Below are 13,848 nucleotides of genomic sequence, written 5' to 3' on the forward strand. Positions count from 1 at the left end.
TCTCTCTCTTTCTCTAATGCGATCTTATGCTTTACCTGCGTTGTCGCAGCGTGTGTCGAATGCATGTTTTAGAGAGGCGACTGCGATGCGGAGAATTGCTCCGCAACACATTATGGAGATATTGACGCTTTCGTTTCCATCGGGAAAGAACCGCTGTCAGAGTCATCCGATCTCATTGTTTGCGCCTGCACTTTCCTTCCACAAGCGATCCCGCGACGTCATCGCCACAGATAAAGCACGCAAACACAAACAACCACCTCACCTTCTTCTCCACAGCTCCAAGCCACCGCTTCTTCTACTCAAGCATCACCTACAGCCCTACCTCTATCAGTCACCATGAGCGACATTCTCAGCGAGAAGGTGTCCTCTGACGCGAGCAGCGATGCTACCACCCTTTCGCAGCGATTCCAAGACCAATTGGAAGCCATCCTCAAGAAGCTGCGAAAAGACCCGAGCACCATCACAGCCGAGGAAGCCCGTATTCTATCTGAGAACGTCGCTACACGTGACGACAGAGCGGTCCGCATTATCTCTGCCGTCGAATCCCTAGCTATTGCTAACAAGGTGTGGATTAGAAGGGATCCAGTGAAGCTCAGGCTCCTCATCGTTCCCTGCTGATGGCCGCCAAGGACCTGCATATCGCTGTAGATGGCAGCCCTGACGAGGCGACCACCGAGGTTCTTCGTGTTGCCCAGAGCATCGTTAGCAGTACGTACCTACTTCCACATGCCGTCCCGCTTGATTCTTCGCTCGACATCGAGACAAACACTGACGATTTATAGAACTGCAAAAGGCCGTCGGCCACACCAACGCTCCTCACCCTGAAGTCGAAGCCGAGCTCCAGGAGGAAATCGCTAAGATCGAACCCAAGATTGCGCAAGGCACTGTCACCAAGGCTGAAGCCGATCATCTCCATTCTCTCGAGGCCCGCGCCCATGGTCATACTGAGAAGGGTGGCATTGCCGCAGTCGCACAGTCCGTTGCGGCCAGACGTGAGCGTCAACTATCACTGAGCAGCAGCACTGGATCTGTCTTGAGTCCTGTCAACGGAAGATCTCGTGCCAACAGTAGGAACTTCACATCACCTCAGCAACGGTCTCGTCAAGAGAAGGAAGATGACTCCCATAATGCGGAGATGACTATGAGGCCTAAGATCGAGGCGGGCTTTGCCGCCGCATCGGGGATGGATGATCCACAGACTCTCGATGCTCGTGCCAACCGCGGCACTGAGGAACATGTATGCTTGGGGCTCTGTGAATCGCACGCCAGCAACGGAAGTGCTCGCGCCAGCGATGAACGTCCCCGCGCCAGTAGCGAGAGCATCAACTCCCGTGACACACTGTCTGGCTCCAAACATCACGGCGATCTACAAGACGGTAATTCTGCTGTCTCGCCCAAGGGAGAGAACGGCTTCTCTACTCAACCAAACCCCAAAACAGTCCAGCCGCAAGAGATGCCGACCAACGGCCACACCGAGAAGAGCGGACTCAGCCCCACTGCGCAGTCCTTCGTTTCCCGTAGACAAGAGTCTCTCAGCGATGTTTCCAACTCCTCGGCGACTAAGCACCGCAAAGAGCAGTCACAGCCCGACAAGGACCTTAACAAGGTTGATGAGGAGCTTGAAGACAACGAGCACGAAACCTACGTGAAGAGGCTCGTGCAGGACGGTCATGGTCGAGTGGACGAGAACGGAAAATTGCTGGCTGAGCCGAGCTCTGACGCGGACGATCGATGAGGCAGTGAGGCATGGGGGTGACATGATAGGAGTGTCCGTGAATGTCGGGGATGCATCTAAGATGGTAGAGGAGTAGGTGATATTCGAGATTCACTATAACCGGACATGGGCAGGTGGCATAGAGGTCACGAACCTATACATAGATGACCCGTCCGCTGGACACCCTAATGAACCACACTTTACCCTCTCAATCTACAGAGCAACATCGAACTACATTCCAAATTGGACACCTCCCCACATCATGTCCCAACACTTGACTACCTTGTGTGAACGCAACAGAAGTAAGGTCTATGGTATCAATTCCTACATGCCTACTCAAAAAGCCATCCCCATCCCAAACCAACCCAAGCCGCTAAATGCATGACAAGGTCCCCTCCAGTGCACTCTCCATCCCCTCACTTGATCTCCGTCTTCGCCATCATATCCGCCAAATCATCAACCTTCTTATCCTTCTCCTGACCCACATTACTCTCCTCAGCCTCGTTATCCGCCGCGACCTGTCTCGCAGCCTTCTCCTCAACCTCGACGCCCTCCTCGTCATCATCGGCATCCCCACGCTTCTCCTCTGCATCACTCTCCTCCTCGTCTTCGTCGTCGTCATCTAACTCGTCCAGCTCGTCTAGACCCCAGTACTCTTCGTCGTCCGCATTCTCACCACTCTCTTCTTTCCGTGCATCGAGCACATCGCGCAGTTTCTCGATACTGGGGTCCTCCTCGTCAAACTTGTTGCCGTTGATTTCGACGCGACGCAGTACAGGGAGCGCGGTGTGCGATGCGGAGGCGAGGCCAGCGAGACCCTTGGCGTTGATATCGTTGAACTGGAGGCGCAGGACCTCAACCTTCTTATTGTTGCCCTTCTCTAGTGCGGCAGCGAGAGCGACACCGCCCCGGCCACTGAGCAGACAGTCGCCTACGCCGAGTTCGCGGAGCTCAGTCCAGTTGCCGACGGCGCTGCTGAGGGCCTTTGCGCCCATGGCTGTGAAGGTGTTGTCTTGGAGGTCGAGGGTATCTAGTTTGGAGAGGTGGGCGAGGCCGTTGGTGATGAGGTGCGAGATACCCTCCTGACGGATACCGTTCTGCGTCATCTTGATGGTCTTGACGCCCGTGTTGGCGGCGTAGGCTTTTGCCCATGCGCCCATGCTGCCGTTCTCCAGGCGGTTGCGACCGCAGATTACGAGTTCAAGGTCGGGAACTTCCTTGCCGTCTTTCCGCGCGGCGGCCTTTTTGGCGGCAAGCGCGGTGAGCGCATCGGCGACGAGGACACCGGCGGCGGGTCCAAGACCGTTGTTGTTGAGGTATAGGTAGCGGAGTGGGGTGTGTTGCGACAGGAAGTCTACGAGCGGGGCAACCGTGTTGAGGCCGAACGCGTTATCCGAGAGGTCGACGGTGTGGAGGTTTGGTAGTGTGAGGAGGGAGGTGAGGAGGTGGGATAGCGCGGGCGGGATCTCAGAGAGGAGACGCGAGGTGAAGATGTCGGCGAGGTTTGCGACCTGGAAACTCGGTCAGTCAGTCCGTCTTTGACATCGCAGCGCCGATGAGCGGGGCTGTAAACATACCTGGAGGTTCTTCTTGCTCTCCAAGACCTTAGCAAGCGCCTCGCTGGCTCCAATACCCAGAGTGTTGCCCAAGAACTTGATCTCCTCTACATCGTCGTTGCTCTTGAGGTCCTGGATGTGCGGCTCAATATCCTCGGCGGTGGTGAGTTTGAGGCCCTTGCCCTCGATAGAAAAGATCTTTGCGCCAGCCATGGTTTCGCACGCCCCGTTGCAAGTTACAGAGAGGATATAGTAGCGGAAAGCAGCACAACAGGGGGGCGGGTTTGTTGTTTATACTTTATAGTGTGAGTCGTGGGGCGCAAAACGTAGTGGGGTTGATTGAGATTCATTGTCTAGAACCCCCTGTCGCCTGCAGGGTTGGTTTTAGCCGAACCGTGCAAGCCCTCGTGTGGCGTATGGAGCGCCGCGGGAGTCCGATGACATGTCCTGGGAACTTTTGCGATTGCTAAGCATCTTCAATTCACCTCCACCGCACTCCCACACTCACAATGTCGTCAGGTATGCTTGCGGTTTGATGATGGCTGGTATGCGACGCAGAGTAGCTAATTGATGGCGTTCTAGCACCGCCAACCGCTGCCAACATGGGCTCAGACCTCAAGGACACCGCCGCGCCAGCCAAAGTTAAGCGTGAGTTTCTACCCAACTTCTTGGTACCTACTGCTCTAGTACTGACTCCCGAATAGCATGCTGCGTCTGCACAGACCAAAAGGCTAAACGCGACGAATGCATGCTCTTCTCGACATCGAACGACCCCCAGAAGGAGTGCTTCACCCTCGTCGACGACTACAAGAAGTGCATGGCTGGATACGGCTTCAAGATATAGCGCAATGAAGGACGGAAATGTATACCACATGTACAACACGAGCATATGGGTGGCGTTGCGCACGATACGCGTTTTTAGATTCGATGTACAATACTATACATGAGGAACCAAAATCTTCCCTCCATGATCTACCTGGGTATCTTGAAGAAGTGCTGAAGTGCACCAACGAACATCCACCAATCTTTTACTGCGTCTTACTCTTTTCTGCTCCAAACAACTCACTCTTGACAACAAGGCGCCACAAGCACCACAGGTAGCAAATACCAAAGCCACCCGTTCCAACAATCGCATTCGCGACAACCCAAAGATCCGGTTTGTCGGCTGGGGGAGGGTAAAAGGCCTCCGCAACGTGCCATCCAATCATGGCCAGGTAGATGTTGAGGTGGAGGATCTTGCTGAAGATATTCAGTCCACCACGACTGCCTTCATGGTAGGCAGAGAAAGAGACTGGAGGGAGACCAAGAAGATAGGCCCACAAGAGAGATATGACAAAGTATGGAACTCGTAGCTCGTCTCTCTTGAGCAGCGGGAACATTGTCCAAACGCCCAGCATGTTCGCAAGACCAACCCACGCGCGGGTGGACGGTAGTAGGCCATCCTTTCCGCTGAGGAGTAGCGTCATCGGCAACAGCGGAAGCAAAACGTTCTTCTCGTGCACCTGGTATGAACAGAGGAAGAAGCCCCAGGAGACCGCCGCAAACGCCAGTGGAAGAAGCTGCTTCTTAGGCTTGACAAAGATGATCAAACATGGCGGCAGAATCGCAGCGGTCGTGGCGAGTAGCGCGAGACGCTGAAGTAGCTCGATCGGATAGCGATGAAGCTTGTGGAAAGTATGGATAGTGCACCAGATGTTGGCAACCTTATCCTCGAACAATCCACGAGAGAAGGGAAAGATGCGGTGGATCGCCTGCCCCATCTCCAGAACGTATGGGTAGTACCAGGAGTTCATATTCCAGGGCGTCATGAACCATCTCAAGGTCAGCAGCGGGGGCATTTCCAAAGGATCGTAATTGAAGTGGGTATATCTGTCATATGCGACACCCATCAAGAACGGCAGAAATAGCACGGCAAATGCAGCCACTGTAGTCAGCGCGATCGCAAGGAACCGCACGATGTTGATCCTGGGGAAGAGACAAATGCCCAGCAGGTATGCGAATACTGCAGGCGCATAGAACAAGGCCATCTGTTTGAAGCCAAGCGCGCCAACGAAGAAGACACATCCCCACAGCGGTCTCCCTGCGATCATGCTCGAGAGTGTTGCGACTGCAAAACCAAGCATAACCGTGTTGTATTGGAAGTGCCCGTGGTCAATTAAGATCGTCCCCGGTTGCATTAGGACGGCAACCAGCGCAATCGACGACTCCCAAATGTTGACCCCCTCTAGTCGCGAGTATCGGCGGAGGAAGATGATCGTCGCGGGAACGTAGATGAGGTATTCGGATACGAAGACGGTGGCTCGCATGTATATCTTGAGGGAAGGGTCATCGAGCGCCCGCGACTCGTCGAGAGCGAACCATTTCGAATTGATGGCAGAACCACTGCAACGATTAGTACTTGTATTTAATATCCAACGCTCCAACATACATTACACCCAGTAGCCAGCTATGATAAGCAGTCAGAGGTGGGTAATCCAGTCCCCACCACTGCAAGTCATAAAAGTACCATTTCGACACTGGCAGGTGTTTGGTGATTTCCATCCAATGCCGCTGAGCCTCAAAGTCACCGTGCATTGGCGGTGACTGGAATCCAGAATAGCCCCACAAACTGACAGTCCATCTGAATAGGCCAACTGCCATCAAGATGAGGGGTATTGTGACCCATTGCGAGACGGTGCCCTTGGCTGGCCAGAGAAACGCGACGAGAGGAAACGCGGGCTTCCGTGCGTTGGTCGAATGATCGAGATCGAGTGTACCGTGTGCAACCTGGGCGAGAGAGCCCTCTCCAATGTTTCGCCGCCGTCGCGGTTTATGGGCTGCCGGAGATGCCATGTTGGAGCTGCCCAGGTGAGCTTGGTGAGGGCCCGGACGGAATCGAGGACTCGTGGCGGAGATTCTGCGCTTTACCGCTTTTGCACTAGCTTGTGCCCTGCATTTGAGCCCTTGAAGAGTTCGATACCCAGATCTCTTCGGACGATGAAGAGTCAGCGCTCTTGGTCCAGGCTATTACCTAGACTAGCTGCTCTGTAGCTTTGGTTCGTGATGGAGCCTTAACGTTTATATCACGTTTGTAAGCAACTGATGCTGCCAAAATCACACATAGGTTGCGGCATGATCAAGCTGCTGTGAGCACCATTATGAGGGCACAGTGGGCAACCTCGGCAAACATTCTATTCAAGATAGATCCATGTTGCTGCTGTGCAGACCATGTGTGTTCTCTAACAAAATTTCGTGCATGGTTGAACTCCTCTAAGTACCTAGGTAGGTAGGACCTACCTAGGTACCGGAGGAAAGTTTGAGTGGGTGTATTCCTAGCATTTCCACACAAAAATCATTCTATCTAGTTTCCATTCGAATAAATCCCAGTCACCTCGAGACCCTGAGATCTCTGAGGGAAATACCGCCGTCGCCGTTGGATGGAGTTCGCGTGGGGCGAATCTAGCGTACCTCGAGAAAACGCGTCCCTAGCGCAACGCTCGGGCCCCAGATCCGCTGAAAAGTTCGATGCTGATCCTTCCGCTACATAAACTGCGCGCTCCCAGCCATTTGCATCTACCTACCATCAACCTTCTTCACAACTTCTTTCGAACTTTCACCGTTCGAAATCTACACTGAGGGCTTTCGCGATTCTCAAGTGGGCTACTGAGGGCAACATCCAGTACCAGATCAAATTACAAGTCAGTGGGCAACGTTTGGCTTTTCCTTAACACACATTACAGAGGGCACGCCTGCCGCTCGTCAGGGCAAGGCAAGATCATCCTGAGGGCTTTTTGCTACTATGAGGGTTAATCTTCCGTCTTCTCGGCGCTTGTGGGAACACATGCCTTGAAGCTCGGTATCTGTGGGCTCTTGTGGGCTTTCCGTGGGCTTGAGGGATACCCGCTTCGTGCGGTCTCGAGAGATACCAGTGGGCTTTTCGCAATTTGAGACAATCAGACCAGCAGGCTGGCGCATACGATGACCTTCTGGCGTCAGCGCCCGAGCGACGGCTTCATGCCGTCGGCTCCTCTCTTTCCTTTTTCTGTCGCACATCATCGGCGCTCTCTTCGCACGTTTCACAATACTAATATGTTGTAGATCTAGTTACCTATCATCAAAATGGGCAAGACCAAGGTCGCGGACAAGTCGTCCAAGAAGGAGAAGAAGTCTGAGCTCGCGAGCGTCAAGGCTGGTCGCGTCACCAAGCCCGCTGCTACTCCCAAGTCGAAGAGCAAGGACATTGCCAAGTCAGTTGCTTCCAACGTCAAGGACAAGAAGAAGTCGAAGAAGGCTCCTACCCCAGAGCCTGAGTCTGATTCTTCGTCTGAGAGCGAGAGCGAGAGCGAAGAATCCTCTGAGAGCAGCAGCGAGGAGGTCGAGCAGAAGAAGACTCCTGCCAAGGCTGCTCCTAAGGCCGCTGCTAAGGCCGACTCCGATTCTGACTCTTCCGACAGCAGCGAGGAAGACAGCGACAGCGACAGCAGCGAGGATGAGAAGCCTGCTCCCAAGGCCAAGGCCAACGGTGTAAAGAAGGCCGCAGCCAAGGCTGAGTCCAGCGACTCCGACAGCGACTCCAGCAGCGAGTCTGAGGATGAGAAGCCCGCCGCTAAGGCTGAGGTTAGTTCACCATGTTCCCATCACTCAACGTAGACTAACTTTGACAGGCCACCTCCACCTCCGACTCTGACGATTCCTCTGACGCCGACTCCGACGACTCCTCCGCTTCCGAGAGCGAGGAGGCTCCCTCCAAGAAGCGCAAGGCTGAGGAGGCCGCTGCTCCCGCTGTCAAGAAGACCAAGACTGAGGAGCCCGCCGCTGAGGAGGGTATCAAGAACCTTTTCGTTGGCAACATGAGCTGGAACATCGACGAGGACTGGCTCCGCCGCGAGTTCGAGGGTTTCGGTGAGATTGTTGGCTGCCGTGTCATCACCGACCGCGAGACTGGCCGCGCTAAGGGTTTCGGTTACGTCGAGTTCGCCAACGCTGCCGACGCCGCCAAGGCACAGAAGGAGATGCACGAGTACGAGCTTGACGGCCGTCAGCTCAACGTCGACTTCAGCACTCCCCGCGCTAAGCCCGAGGCCAACGGTGCCCGTGCCAACAAGTACGGTGACAAGCGCAGCCCTCCCAGCAGCACCCTCTTCCTCGGCAACGTCTCATTCGAGTGCTCCAACGAGAGCATCCAGGAGGTCTTCCAGGAGTACGGTAACATCACCCGTGTCTCTCTTCCCACCGACCGTGACACCGGCTCCCTCAAGGGTTTCGGATACGTCGACTTCGGTTCCCAGGAGGAGGCTACTGCCGCTCTTGAGGCTTTGAACGGCCAGGACATCGGCGGCCGTGCCATCCGCATCGACTACGCTCAACCTCGTGAGGACAACGGTGGCGGCGGTGGCTTCGGTGGTGGCCGTGGTGGTGGTCGCGGTGGACGTGGCGGCGGCCGTGGTGGCTTCGGCGACCGCGGTGGTCGTGGCGGAGGCCGTGGCTTCGGTGGTGGTCGCGGAGGCGGCCGTGGCCGTGGCGGTGACCGTGGCGGCCGCGGTGGCTCATTCAACCGTGGTGGCTTCGGCGACTTCCAGGGACAGAAGAAGAGCTTCGACTAAGCGTCTCGTTTGAGTCATCGCCTTTCACATCCTTTCGTGTATCTGCTTTGATCATCTCGGAGAGTAAGTAATGGAGCTGCCGTACGATATGATGTGATATGATCATCGGATCTGGTTTTCGGCCTTCGGGTATGGCGTTAATGGGTAAAAGTTGTTTGATTAGAGATACTCAATCACTCGGTTTGATGTAGGCCCATTGTGGCAACTTAGTCGTCGATAGTACAATGATTACATTTCAAAAACTTCTTTCCATCTGATACTTGATGTTGTGACACGCCATTCCTGACATGTAGCTCACGAACCTCTTTCTAACAAACTGACATTGAGCAAGCTCAACAGCGGGATGCCATACCTTGTCATCGCTTCTAGCATTGCCAACTTAGAGCGGGCGAATATGTGACCCTCAGAGCCGTTCAACCTAGCAACCCAAGGGTTTCTGTCCCTTTCGGTCTTTTTGTCTATGCTGCATGTACACGCGCGCGGAGGATCACTGCTGAATTGATCAAATCACATTTGCAAATCGTGAAAGTTTTATCAAGGCAAATGGCTGGCTCACGAGCCAGAATATGATGTTTTGCTTATATACTCATACAACCCAAGAAGCAGAGTTCGGAACCCAAACACAAGGAGACCGATGGATAAACAGCATAACACACGACAAACAAACGAAAGAATAGGAAAAACACGCAATGTCGACGCGCTATTGGTACATCAAGACATACAACGGACAGATGATGATATGATAGCGATGGTATCAATCAAACCTCTTGGACATCCTCCAGACTAAACTGCTTCTCAGCATCAGCATCAAAGCAAGTCTCCCAGCAGAGAACCTCGCTGGGGAAATCCTTCTCAACACTCGGTCTCTCACGGACGAACCACGCGAGACCCGCGCCGACGATGCCGAAGAGTGCGAGGCAAGTCCACAGCGCGAAGTTTGTTGTTTGCACACTGAGGTCGTCGCTGAAATAGTAGCTTGTTCCACTAACAGCAACGGCGAAAGCCTTGAAGAGGCTGGCGACTTGCATCATGCCGACGACGGTGCCGGCGGAGAAAGCATCGGGTGTGGTGTTAAGGACGAGGAGAGAGACAACGACGTTTGCGCCGCCGGTGAGGAGGTGTTGGGCGAAGATGGAGAAGGTGGATATGACGGGTTCGAGACCGGAGCAGGTGACTACGATGGCGAGGATGGGGGTGAGGACGTAGGTTGCGGGGAGCATGGCGGAGACGGAACGGTAGAGCTTGACGAGGCCGTATTTCTCGGTTGCGTACGGGATGGCGTAGAAGAGTACCATGCCGGCCATGCCGCGGACGCAGAGGACGACGATGCTGAGCCATTCGCAGGAGATGCCCATGCCTCCTTGGTCTGTGCTGCTGTGGCCGAGGTGGGGGAGGACGACGTCAAAGGTCGAGGCGTGGAGCGAGAGGAGGCAGAAGGAGGATAGGAGGACCATGAGGGAAGGGGCCTGGAGGAACTGCGAGATGGTGATGGGATCTGGGCGAGCGAAGTCGACGAGAGTGACGTTGGTGTCTTCTGAGTCGCGGCGGAGGAAAGCAGCCTTTTCGCAGTCCATGTCGACGGGGTCTGCTGAGCGGTCGTTGTGGTGGGGAAGCGTTTCCTTGAGGCAGATGCTCGCCGTGAGCGCGATGCCGAAGAGTACGGCTCCGCAGGCCAGCTCAGAGCCCAGTGTTGGGTAGTCTTGCCAGACCATGTTGTATGCTTGCAGGCTCTCCGATACCATGAGTTGCATGATAGGGCCCATGGAGCCACCCAGAGAAATGGTAGGCAGTCGGGCGACATTCTTGGCCCTCTCCTCTGCCGATGTGCTCAAGTCTCCAATCATGGTCAGGGTTGTGCATACGATCGCCGAGCTGACCATGCCCGCAACGAAGCGGAAGATTGTGCAGCTGACGAGGCTAGTTGCGAATCCCATGCTCAAGCAGCATGCAAACATGCTCCAGAGCCCGATGAGCGTAACGCGCCGTCTTCCCATGCGGTCGGCGAGGTATCCCCAGAATAGACCCGTTGTTCCACCGAATGCGTACGCGCAGTCGAGTATGCTTCGGAGATAAGACGATGAGAGGGTGCCGCAGTAGTCGGAGGATGAGAGGAGCATTTGGAGCTGTGGCTGGAGACTTGATGCCATGATGCTACGCCAATGTTAGCACAAGCCGGAAGAAACGGGTCATCTCATATGAGATGTATAGTAGAACTTACGCTTCAGCAAGGAAGATGAGGTAAACCAGCATCAATTGCGTCCGCCGCGACTTATCGGCACCGTCTGGCGCGTTGTGACTCTCCATCTCTTCCTCTACATCCCGCTCCTCCTCTTCCTCAACCATAGCAACCTTATCATATTTGCCCAAATCCTTAACCGGTATTAAAGACCTCGTTCTTCTGTGAAAACCCAACATCTTGCAAAAAAACTCAAATAATCGACCCGAAAAACTCGTTTGCGAACGCTTCGAATGCGCGATAACGCGATGTGACCGCGAGGGAGTGAGCGTGTAGGCACGAACCAGCGTGAACCTATAGAGAGATTGTAACGGCCGCGAGAGACCTAAGGATAAGCAGGGAGAGAGAGCGACAAGAAAGACGAGAGCGATGGAGACTCGCCTCGGAAAGAGAGAGGGTTGAACAGTCAGAACGACGACGGCGGCAACGGCATCGCGAGGGGTTTGAGCTCGACGGGGCTCATGAAACGGAACTATACTGCCCGGCGTCTCATTGGCGTTGGCTGTTCCCAGAGTTTGGGCGCTAGTACCTTCAGGGTCAAGTCGCTTAACGCGGAGCACGCTGATGTCACATGGTGGTTCTCCTGATCCACTGCGCGCGGGAAACCTGCATGTTCCCATAATAGCTCCCCTCTTTCGCGGTCATGGCTTCGACGTTGGTTTTTGGCGACGACTGCGATTCTTTGCCTGAAGCAATGTTGCGCGCGCAACTCGGGATGGAGGTTTCATGAGCCGCGTCCCGCGGTTTATCTGCATGTTGTCATCCACACGCGAGATTGAGCTTTTGCTTGGTTTGGAGGATACCTAGGTAGTTGGCCGAACATGGTGCTGGGATGTAGTTGCAACAGCGTTGGCGGAGGTCTGTCGCGCACCGATAGGATCGTGGGGAAAGGTAACAGCATCCATCGCACTACCATGGTACACGTATCTATGGATTGGACTCGAGGCTACATATACCAGAACTAACGTAAAGCATCAGCCGATATGCGTGTCAAGATCTCTACCTGTCTCTGGCCCACGTATCACGGCCCAGACGTACTGCGGCGCGATCTAGTCTCCGAGCAATCTCATGATTACCACGGCGGAGTATACAGCGACTACCAGCCAAAGACCTGCGGTATGGAGAATACCGAATTCGTCTAGTTCAAATGTCGGGTAGTGCTTATAAGCGAGCTATTCAAGTTGGTAACACCTTTGCGAAGCGTGATCGCGGGACCACAGGATGGACGGTGTGTGCCCAAGAATACAGCGAAAAGGTTTTTCGCTCTATATCTAGGTAGATGATTCCTGTACTCAGATGCAGTGTTGGATTTGACAGTGAAAAGAGCGTATTGGGCGATTGCACGGTGCCGTGGCTCGACATAGAAAATCTACAGGACAATCCACAGAAGCCCATCATATCCCACTGTGGTATTCGAAACCTACGCGGTATATAAACTGCGTTAGATCGTCTCCTCTTTTGTATCAGCAGATTCACAGTCATCACAGCCCGAGGACTCATCATGTCCATTTCGCCCCTTCCGATGTTGGATGATAACTCCACACGCAAGGTTCCTCCAACGGTCAGTTTCCCTCGTCGTCGCCAGGACAGCGTAATATCATCAGAGACGACACCTCCTCCATCTCCCACCTTCTCCTGCCCCCGTCGGGACAGCGTGACACCATCAGAGCCAACAGAACCTCCCACACCTCCAGCGACCCCAAAGCCCCCCTTGTTGGCAGAACATCACGCACCTCCAACATCTCTACAACACTTTCCAACGGCAACGAACTTCATAACTACACTACCGTGGACATGCCAAGCACTGGACGAATACTATCGCATTCGGTCGATACTCTTGCTATATTGGCACATATTCAATCTAGTACTGGAGTACGAGCGCAGACCTTCTGTTTACCACGTCCTTTGGGTGCCAACAGGATGGAGCAGACCTTTCATCATTACCGAAGTCCCAGTTCGAGATAGCAATCGAAGGTTAATATATGGCATTGGTCCTCATGCCCATCCTCCTGACGTATCCCTTTTAGACCGGCTAGCGCGCAACAAGTACAACCACTGCGACTTAAGCATTCAACTCTTTCTTATCTATCTCGAGCCTGTGTTTAAAGAAATAGGAGCGACGATAACTTGGCTCGCCGTTCAAGTTAAGCCTTACGTTGTCCATCATTTGGAAGGGGAACAGCCAGATCCATTTGTTCGCCACAGCGTCTTCAATATCAGAACCCAAACCGGAGCGGAATACATTGCAGACTTTACGATGGAGCAGTTTGGATTCAACATAAACAATTTTCTGATGCGCAAGAGAGATTATGAAGATGCATACACTACAAACCGAAAGATGTCACAGCCGCGCACTGAAGAGGTTGAAAGAGCACGGCGAGGCGAATTCAAAGATTGGAATGGAAAGGGCTGGGTTGTGAGGGAAGTTTGTAGGAGTATGGCCTTGCGCAGGTGGAACACCTTTGATGAAGGAACGAGGTTGTTGGATTTGGAGATACTGGTTAGGCAAATCTCTGCGCGCCAGTGGGGTTGGCATCTGGATTACCGTACCGACCTACTAGAATCGTGTCGTGAACACCTTATACATGCAAGGAACTGAGTGGATGCGATGCCGTCTGCCGTCTACATTAGTATAGAAACGAAAGATATCAAAATCTTCACGTAATTTCAAGTTCTAGCTTCTTCACTTCTACCATTCTCTGTAGCTAGACAGGTGTTCAAACTTTCCCTTGGAGGTGGCTGAGGAACTAGCATAAATGA

The 13,848-nt window shown here is 53.8% G+C and overlaps 6 protein-coding genes across 6 annotated transcripts; 3 read left to right on the forward strand and 3 right to left on the reverse strand.

Moving 5' to 3' along the window:
- Positions 1 to 336: 336 nt before the first annotated feature.
- Positions 337 to 1,735, forward strand: J4E85_009348 (uncharacterized protein; the record flags this gene model as incomplete). The annotated part of the gene is given in 3 exon segments (XM_051473572.1): positions 337 to 564; positions 576 to 708; positions 783 to 1,735. 3 exon segments carry the CDS (start codon positions 337 to 339, stop codon positions 1,733 to 1,735), a joined length of 1,314 nt encoding a protein of 437 aa, XP_051322777.1.
- A 395-nt stretch (positions 1,736 to 2,130) lies between these two features.
- Positions 2,131 to 3,483, reverse strand: J4E85_009349 (uncharacterized protein; the record flags this gene model as incomplete). The annotated part of the gene is made up of 2 exons (XM_051473573.1): positions 2,131 to 3,225; positions 3,292 to 3,483. 2 exons carry the CDS (start codon positions 3,481 to 3,483, stop codon positions 2,131 to 2,133), a joined length of 1,287 nt encoding a protein of 428 aa, XP_051322778.1.
- Positions 3,484 to 3,779: 296 nt separating this feature from the next.
- On the forward strand, positions 3,780 to 4,114 carry J4E85_009350 (uncharacterized protein; the record flags this gene model as incomplete). Its single annotated transcript, XM_051473574.1, has 3 exons — positions 3,780 to 3,789; positions 3,853 to 3,918; positions 3,993 to 4,114. 3 exons carry the CDS (start codon positions 3,780 to 3,782, stop codon positions 4,112 to 4,114), a joined length of 198 nt encoding a protein of 65 aa, XP_051322779.1.
- Positions 4,115 to 4,298: 184 nt separating this feature from the next.
- Positions 4,299 to 6,102, reverse strand: J4E85_009351 (uncharacterized protein; the record flags this gene model as incomplete). Its single annotated transcript, XM_051473575.1, has 2 exons — positions 4,299 to 5,652; positions 5,699 to 6,102. 2 exons carry the CDS (start codon positions 6,100 to 6,102, stop codon positions 4,299 to 4,301), a joined length of 1,758 nt encoding a protein of 585 aa, XP_051322780.1.
- A 1,266-nt stretch (positions 6,103 to 7,368) lies between these two features.
- J4E85_009352 (uncharacterized protein) lies at positions 7,369 to 8,852 on the forward strand (the record flags this gene model as incomplete). Its single annotated transcript, XM_051473576.1, has 2 exons — positions 7,369 to 7,866; positions 7,914 to 8,852. The coding sequence occupies 2 exons, from the start codon at positions 7,369 to 7,371 to the stop codon at positions 8,850 to 8,852; spliced, it is 1,437 nt and encodes a 478-aa protein (XP_051322781.1).
- A 758-nt stretch (positions 8,853 to 9,610) lies between these two features.
- J4E85_009353 (uncharacterized protein) lies at positions 9,611 to 11,267 on the reverse strand (the record flags this gene model as incomplete). Its single annotated transcript, XM_051473577.1, has 2 exons — positions 9,611 to 11,003; positions 11,071 to 11,267. The coding sequence occupies 2 exons, from the start codon at positions 11,265 to 11,267 to the stop codon at positions 9,611 to 9,613; spliced, it is 1,590 nt and encodes a 529-aa protein (XP_051322782.1).
- Between the last annotated feature and the right edge of the window lie 2,581 nt (positions 11,268 to 13,848).

This window comes from Alternaria conjuncta (genome assembly GCF_024043145.1).
Source record: "Alternaria conjuncta strain BMP 0040 chromosome Unknown scaffold_16, whole genome shotgun sequence".
Taxonomy (NCBI): Eukaryota; Fungi; Ascomycota; class Dothideomycetes; order Pleosporales; family Pleosporaceae; genus Alternaria; species Alternaria conjuncta.